This window comes from Seriola dumerili, unplaced genomic scaffold (genome assembly GCF_002260705.1).
Source record: "Seriola dumerili isolate Sdu_G_001 unplaced genomic scaffold, Sdu_1.0 BDQW01000138.1, whole genome shotgun sequence".
Lineage (NCBI taxonomy): Eukaryota > Metazoa > Chordata > Actinopteri > Carangiformes > Carangidae > Seriola > Seriola dumerili.
The window spans coordinates 19,418,569-19,442,043 of NW_019174393.1; the positions used below are offsets into that span (position 1 = coordinate 19,418,569).

Below are 23,475 nucleotides of genomic sequence, written 5' to 3' on the forward strand. Positions count from 1 at the left end.
GATTTCATTACATCTGTTTTTTTGTAAACCTTCTGTACATTTCATGTGAAATGAACTGACATTGTGGCTTTAAATATCTCTCTGACTTCTCCCTGTCCCTGAAAAGACAAAAGCAATATTGTTATATTGTTTTTTTATATTGCAGGAGCAAACATGTTATATTATGAGCATAAAAAAAAAAAAAAGTAAAAATACTAAAAGACAAAACTGTCCAAAGAGGATTCTTTAAGTTTGGACATGTATTTCATTTCATTTCATGTTTTATTAATTTCACGAGTCCTTGTGTATCTTTGTCCTGTTTCCTTCCTTGTTGACTTCCTGCCCCACCCTAATGTGTCACACCTGTGTTTTATCACCCTTACCTCCCATGTTTCCCCTGTGTCTCCTACAGATTCCGTTTTGTGTTCCTGAGTTTTTACCTGGATTCTGGATTATTTCTGACTTGTGTTATGCCTGTATTGTAAATTGGTTTTCTTTACGAAATCACCTTTATTCCACCTTCTCCCTTGGATTGTCTGTCAGGTTTTGTGTTAAGGACCCAAATGCAGAGACTGTTGACGAATGTATAATGTTGCTGAGTGACTTGGCTTCAGCCAGAAAAAATATATTTAAAGTCTAAATGAAAGGACAACGAATCATCCCCTGTTGAAGAAAAAGTGATTTTTAAATATATTCTGAATATCTTCTGATTCTCTATAGCAAGTCCAAGTGTGTCTGAATGATTTGTACCTGATTCTGTTTCAGCGTTGACACCAGTTTCTGCAGAGAGATGTTCTCCTCCTCCAGCTCCGTGTAGTCCTGCAGCAGCCGCGACTCTCGAAACTTGTATTCCCTGATCTCCTCTCTCATCCGGCTGCGCTGCAGCTCCAGCATCTCGTTACTCTGCTGAGACAGAGCAGAAACAGAGCTGAAGCTGCATGATGTTAATGACACAGTCACTTTCATCCATACTGCAGTAGCTGTCTTGGGTTAGCTGGGTTTTCATAGAAAGAGAGAGGAAGGACTCATTGCAGTGCCTCTCCATAGGAAACCTTCAGCTACAACTGGATACCATTCTACCACTTCCTGTTTGTTTCCATGAAATTATGAGTACGGGTATTAGGGCCACATTGAGGAAAAAAAAGATATCGTCCTAATATTTCAATAATTAAAAATGTAAAATTTTAAGAAAAAAAAACAACTTTAAGGAATATTACATCAACCAATCAAACAGGTCAAAGGAGAGTCAGTGTCAGCCTGAACTGCTTCTGCTGTTTGTTTGTCTAACAATGGAATAGACTTAGTTTCTTCACAATCTTTTCAACGTCCTGATGATGAAGATGATGATGCTAATGAGAGAAAAGATGAAGTATCTCCTCTGCTAAAGTAGAACTTCACAGGATTCTCCACGTTCCTCATTTTAAAGCTTCTGATGTTTCCCCTCCAAAACACGAAACCTGAAATTACTTTTGGAACTTTATTATTGTAAAAATTACAGCTTTATTCTTGTAAACTTTTGACTTTTTTTTTTCTTGAAATATGATTTTATTCTAAAAATTGCAACTTTATTCTCATAATGTTATGACTTTATTCTCATAATTTCAGATTTTTTTCCTCAGTGTGGCCCTAATACTCCATCATATGAAATAACAACCTCTGGTTAGTTTGTATTTATATATTTATCTATTTATATATTTTAATCTGTGTGTGGGGGAATGTCACAAAATGTTGTACCTTTGCTTTACATTTTAAAATTGAAACCTTCTGTACATGAAGGTGTCCTGTTTTAAAAGAGCACCCAGCCACTCCCTGTAAGACATGGTAATGACATCATAACCCTCGCTGGCGTAGTGTACCTCCCTGAGCTCCTGTAGCACGGTGCTCAGGTGCTCGTTGTCAGCCTGGGTGTTGGAGGCTGTGGCCCGGCTGTGTTTCAGTTCCGCCTGCAGCTCCAGGAGGCGGCCCATGTAGTAGGCCTCCTTTGTGGCAGACTCCTGCAGCAGCGTCTCCTCGTTGGTCTCCCCATCCTCTGCCACCTTGCGCTGGGTGGAGTAGGCCTGGCCAAACGCCTGGAACAGAGCAGGGGAGGACATGATTGGGTGAATGGTCTCTATGTAAAGTCCACAAGTTGCTGCAGATCCATGTTAAAGCGAAAATGCTCTATTCGATCCACAAACAGAACTATTTCCTGTGAGGTATGAACATTGAGATAATAGTCTATGAAACCAATGAACCCATGAGCAACAATTAGTATATTTGACCTTTTATGAATGATACAAAGCTCACTCCATCTGAAATGTTTTCTGCTGATTCATCATTTATTTTACGTAGTAAAAAGTAAAGTAAGATTATCAAAGATTATGGAGAATCTGCTTCTGGATAAATGACTGAAATGATCAACAGCCGACACCATCGTTCAGACACTGAAAGGTTCAAACATGACTGACAGTGGAGGAGTTGGCTGTGATTGGTTTTTCTCCTGTGATGAATACAGTGTATGATCTATCACATTTTCAAAATAAAATAAAATAAATTCACTGACTAAAAGCTCTTTTTCAAAGTAAGAGTAAATCATAAGTTTCTAAAATACTCAAGTAAAGTACAAAATATACTTCAGTACAGTACTCAAGTAAATGCACTTTGTTACTGTCCACCCCTGGTTTTAACTCATAACAGCTCTGGCTCGTTCTTCTACCTATCTCTATCAGCAATATATATGCAGTGACACTCATGTCTTCTCAGCTTGTATGTGTAAAATGTAGAAGGGGTTTGTCCATGAAGACGCAGCTCTATAAGAGAGACAGGACACAAGGCAAAGAGATCAGAGAGGTCCAACATGTAAACAGCTGAGTCAGCTTCAGTGGCCTCATGATTACTGAGCTGCTCCACATGAACTGCCCAGTCCTGCTCCACTGACCACTGAGGGAAGACATCGACTCAACTAAAACTCAATGACATGAACTCTAGGCTGAACCTATAAGGTGGACAGAGGTCTGTGGAAAACTACAGAGTCTCCTCTCTTCAACCCTTCACTCCTCTAAGTCCTGTCAATATGTGATTTTGATTAAAGACACGATGAATAGAGAATCGCTGTACACAGGCAGAATGTATAACTGTGCATTGTCCCGCAGGGGCTGCAGTGTAAGTACAGTTTCACACAGGAGGCTGGGACTCTCCTCTGTCCCTCTGCTCGCTGATGCGTGTGAGACTGCACACGTTAGGGTGTGTTTACTTTAAGTGATTAATGAGCCTCCACTGAAAACACGGCATTGTGGGACTTTTACTGTACACCCACATTTAATTTGTACAGGTAAGGTCTTCTTCCTGCGGGGTTGTAGGTCTGTTCACCTTCCCTTTTGTTAGGTGCGGGGTCATCAGCCATCCCTTACACCCCCTGCAGCTAACCTTCTGCAGGAGATGCTCGGTCCCCACGCTTAGCTAGCTCCCCATAGCCCCAGGTCCCTGAGTAGACGCATTGCTGAGTCTCCAACTTGGAGAATCTGTAAGCTGTAGGGTTGCAGATTTCCCCTGGGAGATGGAGCTGTCTGTCCAGGTCCACCTCCGTCCTCCACTCCGACCCTGATGTCAGGAGCTTCGGTGCTGGTCTCCTGTTGGTATTGGTTGCAGGCTCCCCCCCTGCCTTAGAAAGTGGATGCTCTGTTGGCTCCCCACTGGACTCTCTTTGTTTACACCACCACTTCAACCAGCTTCCTGAGAACTTGGTCATGTCACCATCTAAACCCACCTTGTGGCAGAGTTGTTTTAGAGCCTGACCGGACGTGCTACAGAGAGGCACGGATGGTCGCGCAGTGGTCACCGGTTTGCTCTCTCCCAGGCCATCGATGGAGGTATAGAGGGCAGGGAAAGGTGTTGTAGGTTCAGATGAGAAAACCTCAGTCAAGCCTGTGGCGGTGTTCAGAAGTCTGCCCAGCTGATCGCTCGATACACGACACCCTCCCACATCCCATTCTCATCAACACGATATCTCAGTAACGCCTTGAAAACTTCTTCAAATTTGACACAAAAATTCACTTGGATTCAAGGATGAACTCATGGTAAAAGGTCAAAGGTTAAGGTCATGGGGACCTCACAAAACATGATATTGGCCTTGTGAACACAATATCTCGAGAACTCTTCAAAGGAATCCCTTCACGTATGGCACATATGTCCACTGGGACTCAGTGTAATCGGTTTGTCCTTGAGTCTAAGTGAATGTATGTGCCAAATGTTCTGTCACAGCGTTACTGAGATACTGCGTCCACGAAAATGGGACAGATGAACAGACAACTTAAAAACCAGATCATGCTGGCATTGACTGTCACCGGCACAGAGGCATAAAAAAATTCAATGTAAAGGAAAAATTTGAAAACTGCTAAGGTCGTGTAGAAATGGTGGAGGTGATGTCCAGTAGTGATATGTTAATCTGCTGCTTGCCTTTACTGTCACTCTGAGGCCAGTGTCCTAGTTACAGACACAGTGCTTCACTGCCAACTCTGACCTCATCCTGTCTGACTGAAAGAGACAAGGACGAGTCCAAAACAGACACAGAGATGAGACAGGGTCAGACAGACAGTGTGGACAGGAGGAGTCCACTGTGACAGGACAGAAATGAGCAATGACACTGATAACAGGGATTCATCTTTTTCATTCATGTACATAAAAACACCCACAAAACTCACATCATTTCGTCATGCCCTAAAGTCTTTATCTCACTCTATTTCACCTCCCTCTTTCACTCGATCTATCCAACTAATTTCTCTCCGTCCAACTCCCCTGTGTCTTCAGTCGGTTGCTCTGTCAGCATACTAATGCAGACAGACTGAATAGTTTCCCATAAAAGTGTCCCTGGCTCAGTGACGCTGTCGGAAGGTCTGAGACATCACAATGGGTTTATGGTGCAGTGACTGATGCTGGCTGAGAGTCTGGGTCTTAAAACACAATATTCACCTTGTGGGAAAAGATATTTGTTCTTGCAAAGTGCTTGATAGTGTCTTAGAGACACGATACCATGCTGACCAACAGATTTGAGTTGTTTGTTCACTGTTCAACCATTTAAACTCCATGTGACACAGTAGCAGACTGGTGCATCATGCAGCCATTCATTTTAATTTAATCTGTCTAACTCCAGTCATCAGGCTGACCCAGAGTCAGACAAAGGCAGCGTATAGTTAGTTTGTATTTCTAACCTCATCTTTCCAATTTTCTTGTTCACATTCTTGCCCTCTCACCATTTCCTCCCTTCTTTCATTGTTCACACTGTCACTGGTGCATGATGTTATCAGCCTGCAGACACCCAAGCATCACATTACTGATCCTTGCCCAGCTCAGCTGATACAATTCACATCCTGGATGTTTATCTAAGATTTCCATCCAGAGTGACTTTAGCAGACAGTTCAGTACCTAACTGGGGTCATATTTATGAGTTACCTGAGCCACTGACACATCTATGAGGTTGTTTTGTTGGAGAGAATTTTATATATTCAACCAGATGCTGTATGATGATTCTGTGATTCTTTCACAGGGATAAAAAGAGGGAGGATTTCATATGAACATATTGAAATAAAGTATGTGTTAGAATGCACCTGTTTGCCTTTTTTGATTTAAACATGTTTTATACAAAAGGGAATTTCTCATGTGATGATAGCAAATGAAAAAAAACAGTCAGTGACACAAGTGAACCACAAGCAAAAGGATTTGTTCATAAAACATCTCTTCAATGATATGACATTTCAATGTGACCCTCCCACCATGACATCTGGTCAGCTCGACAGGCAGCTGATTTAACTGTAAGCTGTGTTGATCCGTGTGTGTGTGTATGTGTGTGTGTATGTGTGTGTGTGTGTGTGTGTGTGTGTATGACCGACCTCTGTTAGTTGAGTAAACAGAGCCTGGCTGCCAGTATTCTAAATCAAGGTCAATTTACTGCCAATTATACTGCAATAGATGCAGGACACACACACACAGACACATTATTATTTAGAGCGTTTCCTTCCATGCAGGGATTCTGATTTAAGAAGCAGCAGACAGCAGGCGTCCTCTGACCTTGTGTCTTCCGAAGGCACTTCACAGTTTATACACAGGAACTTCCATCAGCTGCTTCTGATGTTAGTTACAGGTTTACATTATTTCAAACCACAGGGGGTTTATTTTACTTTAATATCACTGATAAATCACACATAGTTAATGACATCATCCTCCCAAGAGTCCAAATGAAGAAAAAGGACCAATAATGCATTTGCTTTAAGAGTTGTGTTTGTCTTTTAAAATAGACTTCCTGAAAACAGCTATAGATAATACCTTCGCTTCCTTAAATTACATTAATGTAGGTTACTCATTTCTCACTGATGCAACTCATGTAATGTGAGGAATGTACTCCTTTTGCCTGAAGGAGGTATAAAACAAATAGTAATTCTACATCAGTGTGTTTACATTTGTCAATGTCCTTATTCAAAACTGAATTTTTGCAGGCCATTTTTCTGTGTATAGTGATAACTAAAACTAAAACTAAAAACTGGCAGGCTAATGCTAAGGTTAGCTAGTAGTAAGCTAGCTAAAACCACCATGCCATTTACAAGGGAGTCTGTAATGCATGGTGAGAGCTTTGCCAAAATTCATTGACCTAATTATCAAATGCTAATTTGATATAGTCATGACCAGGGCCTATGGTCAATGATAGGAAGTTTTATGTTGTTGCCAGCAACAAGAAGAATTAAAGGGACATTCAAGAAACAGATCGACAAGTGATCTGTCCACCATCAAACAAAAAATTCAGTTTCCCCTGCTTTCAATTTAATCCTAAATGTTTGATCATTATTATTAAAATAAAAAGTGCTCTGAGAATGTGGTAGCATTATTTGGCCTCCGTATTGTTACAGGGTCAGATGTCGGAACATTTTTGAGATTTTCAAGTGGGCCATGAGTTGAAAAAGGTTGGGAACCACTGATCTAAGGCAATCAGTTTCCTAAATTCTTTTGAGTAAACACAACTTTTCACTTAAGTCAGACTAACTTGTTTTGCTGAAGTTGCTAAGGAATAACTTCTGTTGACTTCACACGTGTGAAAAGGTCTCAATATCAAATCAAATTTAAAAAAACCTGGAGATCCACAATGTAGATCTGCTGGTGACAAGTAAGGGTCCACATGAACTTTCCACCTGTACCTCAGGGTCTATGGTGGTGTGGACTGTGTGCATGGACTGAACATGTCAACAAACATATATGAACTAGTACATCAGCTGTGTCCACATCTGTTATTGGACTGCATGAACAGACATTTGGTAGATCTGCTGTATTTTCTATGATCTGGAACGTGACTTACCCCATACGGCACTGAAACAGGAACTATAGCTCTGACCTTGGTAAAAATGATAGGACACTTGGGTGATGTATTCGGTCAGAAAGCTTTAATCATTAATTTAGAGTGGTTTCTTTCAGAACCGAATATGTAGAGATATTCACAACAACTACTTGCTCACGAGCCGATGCATCAGAAACAAAAACACGTATATACTTCTTGGATATTTGGGTGTTGTGTCATGAAAATAGTGCACAGTGGTACCTCTGTTTAGAAATAATGAAACTAAAGCCTGAGTTATCTGATTTCTCAGTGAGACCCTGAAGGAAATAAAAAGAATTATAGCCTTCATTTGTAGGAAAAGATCTCTCTCTCCGTCCTATCTCTTGCTCCACATTAGCTGTTATCTGTGTGAACAGCTCGAAGACACATGGATCAATATCCACATAAACCCTGCAGGCGTGGGAGAACAGTGTCCTCTTTAATCTGCTACTGAGACAAAGACAAAGACAGTAGCAGGGAGGGAAGGAAACACATGGAGAGAGGAAATCATATGAGATCCTAGCTACTGGGTTTCATTTCATGGAGGCTCGAGTCTATGTGGACTCAAGAAGCTGCTGCATGATGTTCACTTTACGACAATGTTTGCTTTAGATTTACATGATCTGTTGCAGCAGAACTCTTTGTGCTCAGCTTCCAGTGCTCGTGCAAACTGTCCGGTTATTTCAAATAAACCTCTGATACTGCTGGAAAACCCAAATACATCACTCTGCTGTGCATAACACCAAATACTGTGTTCACAACAATCATCAGGTTTAAAGCTATAATCTGTAACTTTTCCACGTTAAAATGTCTAAAAATGACTAGACCTATGTTCTATATATATTCCCAAACCAGAAAAATCTGTGATTTTAATCACAGTAATGTTTCATTGGTCACCTGTCAATGACATCATATCCTCTATGATCATGTGTCAGTGTTTTTCTGTCAGAAGCACAACATTGACTTTTATCTAGTTTCAAGCCACATACACTTTTTACACCTTGGTGAACCAGATGAAGGATTTTAGTCATCAGATGCCTGGATTTGAAGTTATCAGAGAAACAAGCCGAGGAGCTCAGCTCCCAGCTGCTGGAGACGTCCTGTCCTGTGTCCACTGAAGAGCGTCGCTGAATTTTTAAAGTGAAACTGCTTTACGGGTGTTTTCTACTGGTATTAATCCCCTGGTTTGTTTGTTATGGAGAGGAGGACACCTCTGTGGATAATTCAACTGCAGGTAAAAACTTGCTGAACATCTGGTTCATAAGTTATCGGAGAAACAATCAAAACAAAGGTTAGCATCAATCTCAGCTCCAGCTCTTCCCTGACGTCTCCGAGTGTCACTGAAACTGATTTAAAATGTGAAACTACTTTATTCAGTGTTTTTCATGGTTATAATCACCGGGTCTGTCTGATTTCCTGAACCACTGACACTGAAGGAATCCAAACCCGGAGGAGCTTATGGTAATGGTGGTGAAGACAACAACTCCCATGATCCCACACTATTTCATAACGTCACCCAATGCTATCCCTTGTTATTGTTGAGTGAGAGATTCCTAGAGGCAGAAGTTAAAGACTGTGTGTTTAACCCAGACATGTTGAAACTGATGCCATGTAGATGACAGCATTTTAAGCAGAGCTCAGCGATGTGGCTGATCTTCCATCACATTTCTTCTGCACAGAATGTCATAAATTACATACATTATGTATGAAATGTGTTTGGCTCACTGGTTATTAAGTTTTAATGGATAATTCCAGTTTATTCCAATTTGGATCTTATTTTCATCATTTTATCTGACATCCTCATCTGGATTCATAAAATCTGACTGTCAACAATAGATCTTACGTTAAGACACCCACATCACCAATACAAGCAGTGACAGTAATGACAGTGGATCTGACTTCTGCAAACGACACTTCTATAAAAATGTATGGAAATTGGTCTGATACTGAAACAAGACAGCTTCAGTGCCAGATGTTCCGTTTTAGGAATAGATCAGGAGGGTGCCATGGTGGATATCTAGGCAGGGTGTAGAGGGGGTTAAAAATTCATGGGGGTCATCAGGTGGGCACCCTCCTTCATAGGTGTTTCGATGACAGGCCCACAACACCTCCAGAGGGCTCATGGGCAACATCTGGCATCCCAGGTGCGCCCCCCCTCTGCTTTAACTCCCTCTACTCACGCTGTTGCTGCAGCTTTTGTTTTGGGGTCCAAGTGATGTCTCCCCTCTTGATCCAGAGCCAACAACTAGCCTGTTCAGCTGCACTAGAGAGAGCTTTGATGGCTTGCCAAATTTTTGGTTTGTCCTCGAATTCCCATGTCATTAAGTAGCCTGGTGGTTGACTTGCCCACAAAACCTCTGCAGCCGACCTCCACTGGACAGACCCTAACTTTCCAGCCATGTTGGTAAGCATCAGCTGCCAGCTTGGCATACTTGAGGCTTTTCCATTAGGCCTCCTCCACGGCATCCTCCCAGGGCATAGTTAACTCCCCTATGAAGGCAGTGCAAAAGAGAGGAGGACCAAAGCACGAGATCTGGTCTGAGATTTGTTGTAGTGGTCTCAGCTTGCTGGTTCAGATCCACCGATAACCTGGCCAATGTGTGGCTTGGAAGGTAGGACGTTGATGGATGTCTATCTGGTCTCTAGGGTAGCTGAAAGACATTTCAGCACCTGGTTGTGCCGCCAGGTGTAACAGCCTCGCGTAAAGCTTGTCTTGGAGCCCACCAGAAGTGCTTCAGGCTGGCTGGAGATGGACAGAGCTGGCACATAGGGTCTTCTCCGTACCACTGGTTGAGGTTAATTGGAGATGGCAGGACGTCGTAGGTGGCTCGAATGACGAAGCTGGTTGGATGCACTTCCATGTCCCACAGCTCTTTCCAAGAGAACTTTCTCTTCTCAACCTCCTCCCATTGCGTGCATTGCCCTGCTTTGCTTGAGAGACCACTTTTGCACACTTCATTGCCTGCTCTTGTCGGCATTCCTCTTCAACCACCAGACTGCGATGGGGATGCTTTGTGCCAGGATGGCACTGTCTCCAAGGCCAAGACCTCCTCTCCCTTGCTGTATGTGACCAACAATGACCTGATGCTTGAGGGCTGACTTTGCCTGCTGAGTAGCTACAACTTCCTTCCAGTTGCCACGGTAGGAGCTGTTCTGGCAACATATGGATCATGGATTATGTCAGTGGCATTTCCAACCTTACTTTGGAGCACTACTACTCTGTAAGACTGGACACTGGTAATTCCAGACTACCTTTTTCATACAGTGCTGTGTTGGTAATGCACCCGGGAAAGACAAGCCATATTTTGGCAAATGAGCTGACCAGCCTTTCCAGTTTGTCAGGCATAGAGAGTGGGATCTCATAGATGGTCATGGGCAACATAAGTCGGGGGAGGAGACCGAACTGAAGGCACCAGAGCTTCAAACTGCCAGGTACCAAGGACTTGTCAATGGTCTCTAGGCCACTGATGGTGTCCTGCCTAATCCGGTCCACTTGGTCTGTGTCCCTGAGGGTTGCATAATATCAGCATCCAAGACTTTTGATTAGTTTCTCTGCCACTGTTGGTATGGGTTCGGTGTAAAAACTTTACTTGGACAGCTTCCCTTTGATGACTGATATGCTCCTGGACTTGCTTGGCTTCATCTTGAATCGGGCAAGCTCAATGTTCTCTTGCAGCTTCTTCAGGAGTCGCCTAGTGCAGGCCTTGGTTGTGGTAAGTGTGGTCAAATCATCCACATATGCCCTGATAGGAGGGAGTCGCAGACCAGGTTTGAGCTGCTCTCCTCCTACCACCCAATGTGAGGCTCGGATGATGACCTCCATGTCCATGATGAAGGCTAATGGGGAGATTGCGCATCCAGCCAAAGGCGTTGGCGAGATCCAAGTGCAGATCTCTTCCATACTTTTTGGCAGCTTGGATTTGGTGCCAGATCATGCTTACATGCTCCAAACACCCAGAGAAGCCGATCCCTGCCTTCTGCACAGAAGTGTCGATGTAGTTGTTCTTCTCTAAGTAGCCTGTCAGCCTATGAGCCAGGACACTGAAGAAAACCTTTCCTTCAACATTCAGGAGGCTAATGTGGCGAAACTGGTTGATGTTAGCAGAGTCTTTTTCCTTTGGGATTAGAATACCCCCTGCCCTTCTCCAGGCTGTTGGTATTGCCTGTTTCTGCCACACCACCTTTATCAATCTCCACAGGAACCGTAGTACATCTGGTGCATTCTTGTAAAACCTGTACGGTACTGCGTTGGGCCCAGGGGAGGATGCGGCTCTTGCCTGACATACAGCTGCTACCACCTCACTCCACTTGGGAGGGATGATGTCTAGTTAATGTTCAGGAGAAGGTAATGGTGGCATGCCAGGTGGGGGGGGGGGTGAACTGCTCACACCATCGGCTGTCCATGTGGACTTCTTTTAGGTGAGCCTCGAGATCTTCCCTTGATGTTGCAAGTTTTCCGCTTTTCTCCTTTGAGAACAGACAAACCTGAAGGGGTCATTCAAGAAGTTCAATCTGGTCCCATCCTTCTTTCTGCACCTCTTTCTCAGGTTCTCTGCTCTCCTTAAGGATGAAAGTCGGTTCTTGATCTCTGCTTGTAGCATGTTATTCCCTCCTTCTCTTATTCTGCTGCTTTCCTCCACTGTTACTTCAGCTGCCTTCTATGATCAGCCGCTCTATCTCCTGCTGTCTTCTGGATTTGGTTGGGATGAGAGGTGGTTTCTTCCTTTTTTCTGCAACTCCGAGGCACTCAGCTCCATAGTTGTAGATGAGTTCTCCCATTCTGTCCAGCTTCTTCACAGCAGTTCCCTTTAGTTGGCCCAGAAGGTCCAGAGGATTGCTGAGGTCTTTGTTGACCCACTCACTCTTTACACAGGATTTAGGCCACTTGATTAGTGGCTTTCGCCCCTGGGTCTTAGTCTCAATTGCAGGCTGTGGTAAACTGGGCTCATTGGTCTCTGCTTTGTTTGACTCCACCTCTCTCTCTGGGACAGGGGTATTGCTGTACTGCCAACTGTGGTTTCCTCCTGCTGCTGAACTTCACTTGACTGACTCGACTTGCTTCGTAAGAAGTAGTGGTCAATGTGAGGTCCCTGTTCCACTACCTTCAAACATCTTTTCCTGTATTCTCAGGCCTGCAGAGGATGTTACTTGAGACCAGCTGCAGCTGCAAATCTGGAGCTTGATTCCTGGATCTGGAGTTGTAGTTTCCGGTAAGGTGCTGGCCATTATTCTTGTTGTCTGCTTTGTTCCAGGGTCGGTTGCCATGTTGTCTGTTGAAGAGTAATATTCCACCCCCACTCTCACTGACTCTGGGGGTATCTTCTTGCTTGAAGTTTTCATAGCCGTAGGTACGATAATAGCGCCAGGTTCCTCCTGCCACAGGTACCAGTTTTATTTTGAAAACTCTCGGGTGGTGTTGTAGTCTGGACTTCATAAACATGTGTGACATCATGGAGGCTACATCCATCTTTATATACAGCCATAGATAGATAGATAGATAGATAGATAGATAGATAGATAGATAGACAGATAGATAGATAGATAGATAGATAGATAGACTTTATTTATCCCGTAGGGCAAATTCCTGTGTCCATTAGCTCATTGTTGATAATAATAATAACAGATAATAATAAATAAACAATAATAATTAGATTAGTCCACCTCCTTTGGCTGAGGTGATGTATAGCCTGAGAGCAGTGGAAACAAAGGATCTCCTGAACCTCTCTGTTCTGCAGTGCAGTGAGATGAGACATTTGCTGCTGTAGCTGCTTCTCTGCCCTGCCAGAATGTTGTGGAGAGGATGGTTGGTATTGTCCAAGAAGGCCTCCATCTTACATTGCATGCATCTTTCCACAACAGTCCAGACTCCTGCCACACACAGACCCAGCCTTTTTGATCAGCTTGTCCAGTCTCTTTGTGTTCATGTCGGACATGCTGCTCCCCCGGCAGACTGCAGCATAAAAGGAAACTGTCTACCACCGAGTGATAAAACATGTGCAGCATTTCACTGCAGACATCAAAGGACCTGAGCTTCCTGATGAAAAAGAGCCAGCTCTGCCCCTTCAGGTAGATAGCATCGTGTTCAGGGACCAGTCCAAGTTTACTGTCCAGGTGCACACCTAGGTATTTATAAGTGTGCACCACCTCAATGTCCTTCCCTCTAATGTTGACTGGCTGAAGGGTGAGCCTAGACCCCTGAAAATTGATGACAATCTCCTTGGTCTTGGAGGTGTTCAGACCTTTCATGTGTGACATCATCTGATGGTGGCAGAGAAGTCACCAACCCGCCACCAAATCACTGGTGGTCTACAAAATCTAGCTCCTCATGTGTGTCATGCTTCTCCCCCATTTTAAAAACCTAAACTCACAGACCAGAGTGCTGTGTTCAGGAATCCTCATGAAATCATCATGACCTCATACTTGAATGAATAATTCAGCACGTCCTCTCCTCTCTGTGTTTGTGTGTGCGTGCACATGCAGACACAGACATGCATCTTTCAGACATCCGGTCTGCTGTTAAGTGCTTCTGAGCTTGTGGCTGTCATATCCAGATCTACCAGAGAGCACGGGGTTAGAGACCATAGAATGCAGGAGTTGGAGGACTTACATGACACAATCCAAACACAACTACAAACTACAGCATCAAGACAGACCATCAAGTTGAATCAAACCTCTGTGACACGTTCAACAGTTTTTCATCACATCAAGACTTCATCTTGACTCACAATTAATTTCCAAAGACTCGTTTTTTCTGCCATCATTGTTTCTTCTTCCCTAACAGAGAAACAGATCCATAAACTCACTACATCCTGAACCCTGGTTAGAGAGGGAGGTAGAGAACTCACTTGGAGTCAATGTCTGGTAACAACAAGTCATGGAGGGAGGTGTCACCTTTAGTTGTGTGACATCACTGAGGAATAACAGAGCGTCCTGGGGGGGGGGGGCACTCCGTCCTGTTCTGTTTTTAGCCCCAACAGCTGCACTGAAGCACTCTCTGCATTTTCTATCACAGCTCCACTAACACATTCCCTCCCACTGCCACTCTGATGTGGAACCCCACTGACCTCTGTGACCATGAACTCTCATTGTAGCCAGAGATTAAAAAAACAGCCACAGTGGACGCCATGAATGGAAGCCTATGGATGTGACAGACTGTATATGAAAATGGACAAGACTGTCCTGCAGTAAAAAACAAGTCTATAGTTTTTTTTGTGCAGCAGGTTATTATGACTAATAGTTATGTTTTGTCGCTCTGCGACCTTTAGTGGTCATAATCATGATGACAGGAGCAAAGGAAAAAGTGCGGTGACGTTGTATGAAGAGAGACAAAGTCCATGTCAGGAGGAGGTTGTGGTGGATGGATAAATATGACACAGGAGAGCGGTGTTCATGTGAAACTAGCAGTTTATATTGTAACCATGACAATAAAGACCGTCTAATGTTGAGGAAGTTATTCATTTATCCCAAATCACAATCTTTTCCTAAACCTAACCAAGCCATGATTGTTATTATAGTAACCACAGCAACAAAGGCAGGTACGCCGCTGTCGATACAGTCCATGTGTTTATTATTCTAACCATGACAACCTAAGAGGTGCTAGTTCACGAGACACTCCTATTGGTCATATCCTCCTGATGGTTGTTCAAGTTGGAGGAGTTGTTGAAATGGACGTCAACTCCAGGTCTGGAAATTGAAGCCTGTTGGAAGTGCCTTTAACCTGTATTCTTTCTAATGGCCAGCAGGAGGGCGACTCCATTGGTTACAAAAAGTACAAAAAAGAAGTCTATGAGAAAAAGACAATTAAAGCAGACTATACTTTAGGGCGTGGCTACCTTGTGATTGATAAGTCGCTATCACACACAGCCACCTGCCAATTAGTGTGAACCTATTTTTGGGTGAACTTTGACCTTTCGTTGTGTGTTTTCAGGTCATCAAAGTTAACATTTTGTTTGGCTAAAAATGTCCTGTTCAGCATTTGGTTGTTTAATTTTCCCTGTAAGTACATTTTGTTTAAAGCCTGTTTTTCACTTTAGTCAAAATCAGTATCCCATTTCGCATTAGCTAGTAAATTAACATTTGTGTTGTAATGGTACCTGGCACTGCCGGGCTGGTAACCTGTGTTAACTATAGACTGTGGGGGTGTTAACTTATGCATTAATATAACGTGTTCAGTCAAAGCCTGATAAGCCTGATACATTTGTTTTGTGTTTCTGGTACATGTAACCAAGTTTAAGTTCATTCAAAATGTGATACCGGGGGCGTGAGATCGCGTTCAACATGTGAGGCTGTGAGGTCCTGGAGCTCTGCATGCAACTTTTAATAAAAGTTTAATAATAAAGTGTTCTTAAGAGTGCTTAATTCTGATAAATATACCAGAACTTTGTCTCAACGTTATATAATGTCAGTCAGTTTTGTTGGGCGGAAAAATATTACGTCTACACGGAGTTGTTCTTGTTTAAAACATGTCTAGCAGTAGCCACGCAAAAGCTGCTAATTCAGCTGCTAGCAAGAAAGTGGCTAGCTCTCCCACTGATGCTGTTGCAATGTCGTTTTCTCCGGACTCTGTTGATAAGATTATGATGGCGATTGAACTGTTAGGCACGAAAATGGATTCTCAGACGGCTGCCCTCTGACAAGAAATAGTCTCCATTCGTCAAGAGTTGCACACGACTGTCAGCTCTCTACAGTCCGCTAACGCACAGTGTGCTAAGCGCATCGATGACCTCGAACAAGCTACCACCGAGTGGACCTCAACAGTGGTGACTCTTGAAACTATAGTGAAGCGTCTGCAATCAAAAGTGTGCAACTTGACAGAGAAGTGCTTGAACTTGGAGGGTCGTAGCCATCGCCAGAATATCCATCTAATTGGAATAGAGGAGGGCAAGGAAGGGAAAAACCCACGACAGTTCTGCGCCGATGTGTTGAAGGAGATATTGGACTTAGAGGACACTGCACGTCTGGACCGCGGTCATCGTTCACTGGCACCAAAACCCCGTGAAGGAGAGAGGCCCAGGTGGTTTTTTTTTTGTTTGTTTTTTTTGTGTGTCTTTTGAAGATTTTGTTTTTGTTTCTGTTTGGTCCCATGGTTGTATTTTATTTCATTCTTGGTCTTCGCCAGAGTCCTTATTGTGGTGGGCAAACTTTATGGTCTGCCTGTAACATTAGCCTGTGTCTACGCAACTAACTGGGATGACTCTAAATTTACGAATAATTTTCTGTCAACTATTCCATACCTAGATACTCATCAGCTCATATTAGCAAGTGACTGTAATTATGTAATTAATCCCCTTTTAGATAGATCTTCCACTCGCATCGTCACTAAATCCAAAACGCATTTCTTTGCAGGAAATTAATCAAAGTGGGAAATGTCCAGGCCCAGACGGCACTCCCAGTGTCTCCCACAACCACTGCACCAGGCATCTATATCTCTTCTTCTAAAAAAAGGCAAAGATCCTCGTAGCTGTTCTTCCTACCACCCAATTAGCCTTCTTAATGTTGATGTGAAGATACTGGCTAAGATGCTCGCTCTCCGTCTCGAATCGGTCTTGCCTACCATTATCTCATCTGATCAAACTGGATTCATGAAAAACAGACATTTATTCTTCAATATCAGGCGTGTATTCAATATACTTTACACATCATCTTCCTCTCAGTGTGGGGATACCTTTATTTCCTGGGTGAAATTGTTATATACTTCCCCTTTGGCTTCTGTCTGAACCAATGACACTTATTCACCATATTTTCCCCTCCAACATGGGACCAGACAGGGCTGACCCCTGTCCCCGTTACTTTTTGCCCTGGTAATGGAGCCTTTAGCGGCTACTATGAGACAGTGTACTGATATCAAAGGGATCTTCAGAGACAACCAGGAACACAAAATGTCTTTCTATGCAGACGATGTCCTCTTGTATGTATCAGACCCTCTCACATCTATTCCACATATCCTTAATATCCTTAAAGTTTTTGGTAGTTTTTCAGGGTACAAACTGAATCTTGGCAAGAGCAAGCTCTTGCCCATCACTAAGGTTGCCTGTCAGCTCCCACTTAACTCTCTGCCTTTCAAATTGACAAATAATAAGTTTAATTATCTTGGTGTTTGCATCACAAAGTTTCATTCTCAACTTTTTAAGGCCAACTTCACTCCGCTTGTTGAGAGTACCCAGCAGGATCTCACCCGCTGGTCTACACTGCCTTTATCTTTAGCCGGGCGAATCAGCAGAATCAAAATGAATATCCTTCCAAAGTTTCTATTTTTGTTTCAGTACATTCCCTGTTTCCTTACAAAACATTTTTTACTAAGCTTGATAGTCTTATTTCATATTTTATTTGGAACAATAAGGCACCTAGGATCAGGAAATTGTTTTTGCAAAGACCTAAAATAGATGGTGGGATGGCCTTACCAAATTTTCAAATTTATTATTGGGCTGCCAACATAAAAAGCCTATTGTATTGGCGATGGGACACATCCTCCAAAGACCTTCCAGGCTGGTTACAAATTGAGTCTAGCTCCTGTCGTCCTGTCTCACTCTCAGCTCTTTTGTGCTCCTCTATTCCCCTACCTTCACCTCAGGCCTGTCAGAATCCAATAGCATGCCGTTCCCTGAAAATCTGGTCTCAGTTCCGAAAACATTATGGGCTAGCCTCCATGTCAGTTTATTCCCCTGTCACAGCCAACCACTTGTTTCCGGCCTCTCTTCTAGATGATGCATTTAGTCTGTGGCAGAAGAATGGGGTTCTGAATATTAAGATGCTATACAGGGATGGCATTTTCATGTCTTTCGATCAGGTCAGAGAAAAATTCTCTTTACCTGCACATAATTTTTTCAGATATTTATAAGTCAGACATTTCATAAAGAATCATTTTGCTCGGTTTCCCTCAATACCACCAAAGTCACCACTTGATTCTATTCTTGAAACTCCACCTGAGGTGAAAGGTACAGTATGACGGCTGTACACTATAATATTTGAAATGGAGGGTTCCTCATTATCGATAATAAAGGATCACTGGGAAAAAGATATGGGTACAAATACAGTATAACTGGAGAACAATGGTCCGACATACTTCAATTCAATTCAATTCAATCTTCCTCCATCTGTGCAAGGCATAGGCTCATTCAATTTAAGATTGTACATAGGCTCCATATGTCCAAGGTTAAACTGTCAAAAATCTTTCCTGATGTTAATCCCATTTGTGATAGGTGTAAACAAGCACCTGCCACTCTCTACCACATGTTTTGGTCATGTCCTAGCCTAACGGCATTCTGGTCTTCAACTTTTGAAGTTTATTCAGCAGTTTGTGCAGCTACCATTCACCCATGCCCCTTCATTGGACTCTTTGGTGTATCAATAAATGATATTTCCCTCAGAAAGCCGCAATTGAACTGTATAGCCTACCCCTCCCTTCTGGCACGTCGGCTTATTCTTTTAAATTGGAAAAGTGACCGCTCCCCTTCTTTTGGCAGATGGATCTGTGATGTTATGTTTTTTTTAAAAATTGAAAAAAATAGATATACACTGAATGGATCTGTGACCAAGTTTAATTTGACATGGCGTCCTTTTATTTCCCATGTAGAACAGCTAACTATGCATTCTGACTCTGAATAAGATGTTTTACATTTGTCTTTCTGGATAACCACTGTGGACTTTTTTTTGTTGTTGTTTGATTGTTTGTTTTGTTGTTGTTGTTGTTGTTTTTTTGTTTTCTCTCTTTTTCTTTCCATGTATTATGTCCTGCTTTGAGGGTTTGTTTTCTGTGTAAATCAAAAAAAAAAAAAAAAGTTCAATAAATATACATTGACAAAAAAAAAAAAAGGGATTCCTGTAATAGACATATTAGATGTTTCTATGTATTAGACATAGAAACTCTTTAGTGTGTACTGAAGATTTGACATTTCAAAGCAGTCAGGCTGTATTGATATGGCAGGTCCTTGTATGATAAAAAAAAATATCAGTATAGTCCAGCTCATGTACATTAGCTTTATTCATAACTACAGTTATTGTAATTGAAAAATGGTTTTAATAAATAACCCTACCATGATAAAACAGTACTGAGAGCATTTGCTACATATTATGGTTATCTAGGAAATATCAGCTGCACTAAAACATTTGAAAATAATCCGGTTTCCATGTTGGTCTGATTAGGTAAAAACATACCAAGATACTTGAATCCATTTTACACTGCATCACCATTGTAGCTCACTTGAGCTGGCACTGAGCCCGATTACAGCCAGCACAGAGTGGAGATGAAGCCACAGTACAAATCAATGTGATGGACTCCTGTTGAGCTAATTAGCAGCGAGCTGTGGCTCTTTACAGCCCCATGGTGGAGCTGTCTGAGGTTTCCTCCTGCTGCAACGCCTGCAATTATCACATTAAACCAGGAAGTCCATGTCACCTAATTAGCTAATGCACATGACAACAACTAAATGCATGAAGGCTGAGAGTGAAAACATATGACCTCCATATTGCTTAACAAAAAAACGTCTTTTTTTCTCTCTTCTTAAAACTCTTGCAAATAAAGTGAGACAACTGTCTGTTTGTGTACAATCTGATATTCTTCAATGGATTTTTCTGGAAAGACAAGAACATAGCCAATCACTCAATTGACTGTGACGACACAGCTCTCCCAACTTCAAGTGTTCATTTCATGAGCGAAAACTATGATGTAAAATGTTAATTGACCTTTCATCAACAAAGAATCTTTAAAATGAAAACTGATGAAATCTAACAATTTTCATCAATTAATTAAACAATAACACGAGAAATGGAAAAACGGACAAATTACCTCAATACTACTCCTACAAGCTGAGTGTCGCTCCTGATTGGTAAAACTACAACCACAAAAGCCACATTGAGGAAAAAAAGAATTTTGAGAATAAAGTCGTAATATTACAAGAATAAAGTCGTAACAGTATAAGAAAAAAAATGTAAAATTTTGAGAGAAAAAAAAAAAAATTTTAGGAATATTACATCAACCAATCAAGCATGTGAAAGGACAGTCAATGTCAGCCTGAGCTGCTTCTGGCAGGTGCTGTTTGTCTGTCTAACAATAGAATAGACTCAGTTTCTTCACAATCTTTTCAATGTCCTGATGATGATGATGATGATGATGATGATGATGATGATGATGATGATGATGAGCCAAAAGATCATTTGTGAAACCTCTGCTAAAGTAGAACTTCATAGGATGCTCTACGTTCCTCATTTTAAAGCTTCTGATATTTCCTCTCTAAAACAACATGCAACCACTTTATTCTCATATTATGTCTTTTTTTTGTAATATCATGATTTTATTCTCAAAGTTATAACTTTATTTTTTGAATGACATCTAACATTTTTCCCCCCTAATACTCTGACATATAGCTCCCTCTTGACCTGTTGCATAAATAAGCAGCATTTTACATTTTAGTAATGCTCTGTCTCTGCCAGTAATTTTAGTCGATGTTAGACATTCTTGGAGGGAAAGAAGTTAGGAATGAAATTTATGGATTAAATTCATCTACAATAACAGGCTGTGTATAAATAAGTTACCTAACTTTTATGTAACAACACCCGCCAACGTAATAATAGCCCACAAACTTAATAAACCACAAACGTAATACAAATCTGCACCTTTAATGTAATAATCCCACAAACGTAATAAATTTCCCACAAACATAATAGCAGTTGCCTACTACAAACGTAATACAAAATTTTCTGCAAATGTACTATTACATTTGCAGTATTAGCTATTACATTTGCAGAGATTTATTATATTTGTGGGAAGCTGAAAATCTTCAGTTTTCAAAATTGTAATAACTTCCCACAAATGTAAAATGAAAATGCCAATAGGTTCAAGTCAGCTCATTATAAAATATCACGGGTTTGGGCAGAGCAGGTCAAAACGTGTCAAAGCAGCGCTCTGGGTAAGTTATAAATAATTTCCAGAAACATTGCGTGCAATATAGGCTGTGCATTAACAAGTCTAACCTTCTCTTCCACTTTCTGTCATTCTCTCTCTCTCAAACACACACACAGCTTTATCATTCCTTGTCAGTTCACAGAATTGTTTTGAGGCACGTAAATATCTTGTTTAAATAGATTTATTTTATTTTTTTGCATAAGCAAAACGCCTCTTGTAATGAGGATTTCCCTGCAGCAGGTTCATCTGAATTTCAGTAGCCTTCCAGTTCAGCACCACGGACAGCGCATGGACAGGTCGATAGCCGAGACCCTGACAATTACGTATTACGTTTGTAGTAGGCAACTGCTATTACATTTGAGGGAAATTTATTACATTAAAAGCTGCAGATTTGTATTACATTTGTGGTTTATTACGTTTGTGGGCTGTTATTACGTTGGCGGATGTTACACGAGCCTTTCTCATAGAGTGGTCCACAGATGACCCCTCATGGTCCACGAGTAAATTTGTTAAAACATTGTTTCGAATTTAGTGTTTCTCAAACTGTCTGAGTGACCACAAAGTCTACAAGACAGTAAGTGTTGTTTTCTATATTAAATCAACTAGTCTGTAAATTCAAACATTATAATTTGAATTGGCTGTTTTACACTTTTGTCAGACTTTACTGTAACTAAATGTTTTTTTATGACTCTGTCTACTCACATAGCTACAGCAGTTTATGTTTTAAGATTTATGTGAACAATGACCATGTTTCTTCCTGACTGGTAAGTAAACAGCTGATAATGCTAACATTAGCTATGCAGCAATAGTAAAACTTTATTTGTTTATTTTTTGGTCAAAAAATGTGATTAAATTTTATGTCTTGATAAAAATTTGTGGAGTCTTATGTGTTGCTTTCATCCCATTCATTCTCAGCATTCTTAGCTGCCAAAGTGTATTTTCATTCCTCCGCACAACCAGACAACCAGAGAAGAAGACACATTGTTTTCTGGCCGTTCGTCCATCCGTCCAATTCTCATGGACATGATATCTCGTTACCTTGACAGAACTTCTTCAAATTTGGCACAAACATTCACTTGGACTGAAGCACAATCTGATTGGATTTTGGTGGTCAAAGGTCAAGGTCAATGTGACCTCACAAAACACTTTTAAGCCATTACTCAAGACTCACAGCAATTATGACAAAATTTCTCACAAATGGTTCATATTTTTACTGGATGTAACCTGAAACTAGTCTGACTGGCAGAGGCAGACAACCACGAGGAGGTAATTCTAGTTTATACTATTACTAGCAGTTGCTGTCATTGTCAAATCCTATAATGATAAGTTACACTAATCCAAATTTTTACTTCAACAATGGATCCTGTGATAATGTGTAATGTGAGCCATGTGAACCCACAGAGAATGAGAGGATGTTGGACTTCACTAGTTACACCACTGCTGATGTGCACCTCCTTAAAAATATATGGGGCAATGGAGAAACCATGTGGGGACTGCAGGAGCTGTGACTGTCAGACTGAGCTACTTGTGTTTCCCTTGAACTTTCTGATGACAGTAGAGAGCAAAGACAACATGATGGAAGTTTAGGAAAAAAAGCAGTAACATATCTAAATAAGCCATATACTGCAAACCCTCTGCTTAACTGCAATCACTACTCTCTATCAGAGTGGAAGATCGTAAACAGAGTCTCATACACACTAATAAGAAAAAGGCAAAAATTTCACAGTGAATGACAGAATACAGACAGTAAATAATACTGTGAATCGTGCTTGCGTTGCTTGCATGTCCATGAAATAGTAATGTTTCTGACGACCACGTGCTTCAGTGTTGAAAGTATGCTACAGTGAATCATTTATAAAATAAACTCTTTATATAACTTTAGATCTGCACTCAGTGGCCCCGAGCCAGGCCCTAACAGGGAGAGCTGATGTGTTGATTAGTTTTGGTCACCTATTTTCATTTCAAGTGCAAATCCGAGTTGCTGAAACAACTGCTTCTGAAACACTTTAACTTTAACAACTTCAGTTGTTTAAATCAGCGTTTTAATTAGAGCAGCGCTGCACAGTATGTGTTAGATAGCACAATCTTATATGACTACTGCACATCCCATGTTCACAGTCAGAACTTTAATGTATAAGATATGGTTAGAGGGAACAAGGCTTATATGCAGTTGTCCATTGTACCGACATGCACTTTAGCTATGATGGCTCCAGAGATGGCAGCGATGGTTAATCTACACTGAAATGTATCAATCAATTGG

At 41.6% G+C, this 23,475-nt stretch overlaps 1 protein-coding gene across 1 annotated transcript in view; it reads right to left on the bottom strand.

The window, feature by feature from the left end:
* Nucleotides 1-23,475, bottom strand: part of LOC111224624 (protein bicaudal D homolog 1-like) — a 49,441-nt gene that overhangs the window by 19,473 nt on the left and 6,493 nt on the right. The window contains exons 2-3 of the mRNA XM_022749174.1: nt 1,836-2,048; nt 730-882 (exon numbers count right to left, since the gene is read on the bottom strand). Coding sequence (XP_022604895.1) covers nt 730-882; nt 1,836-2,048 — 366 coding nt within the window. The remainder of the gene's footprint in view (nt 1-729; nt 883-1,835; nt 2,049-23,475) is intronic.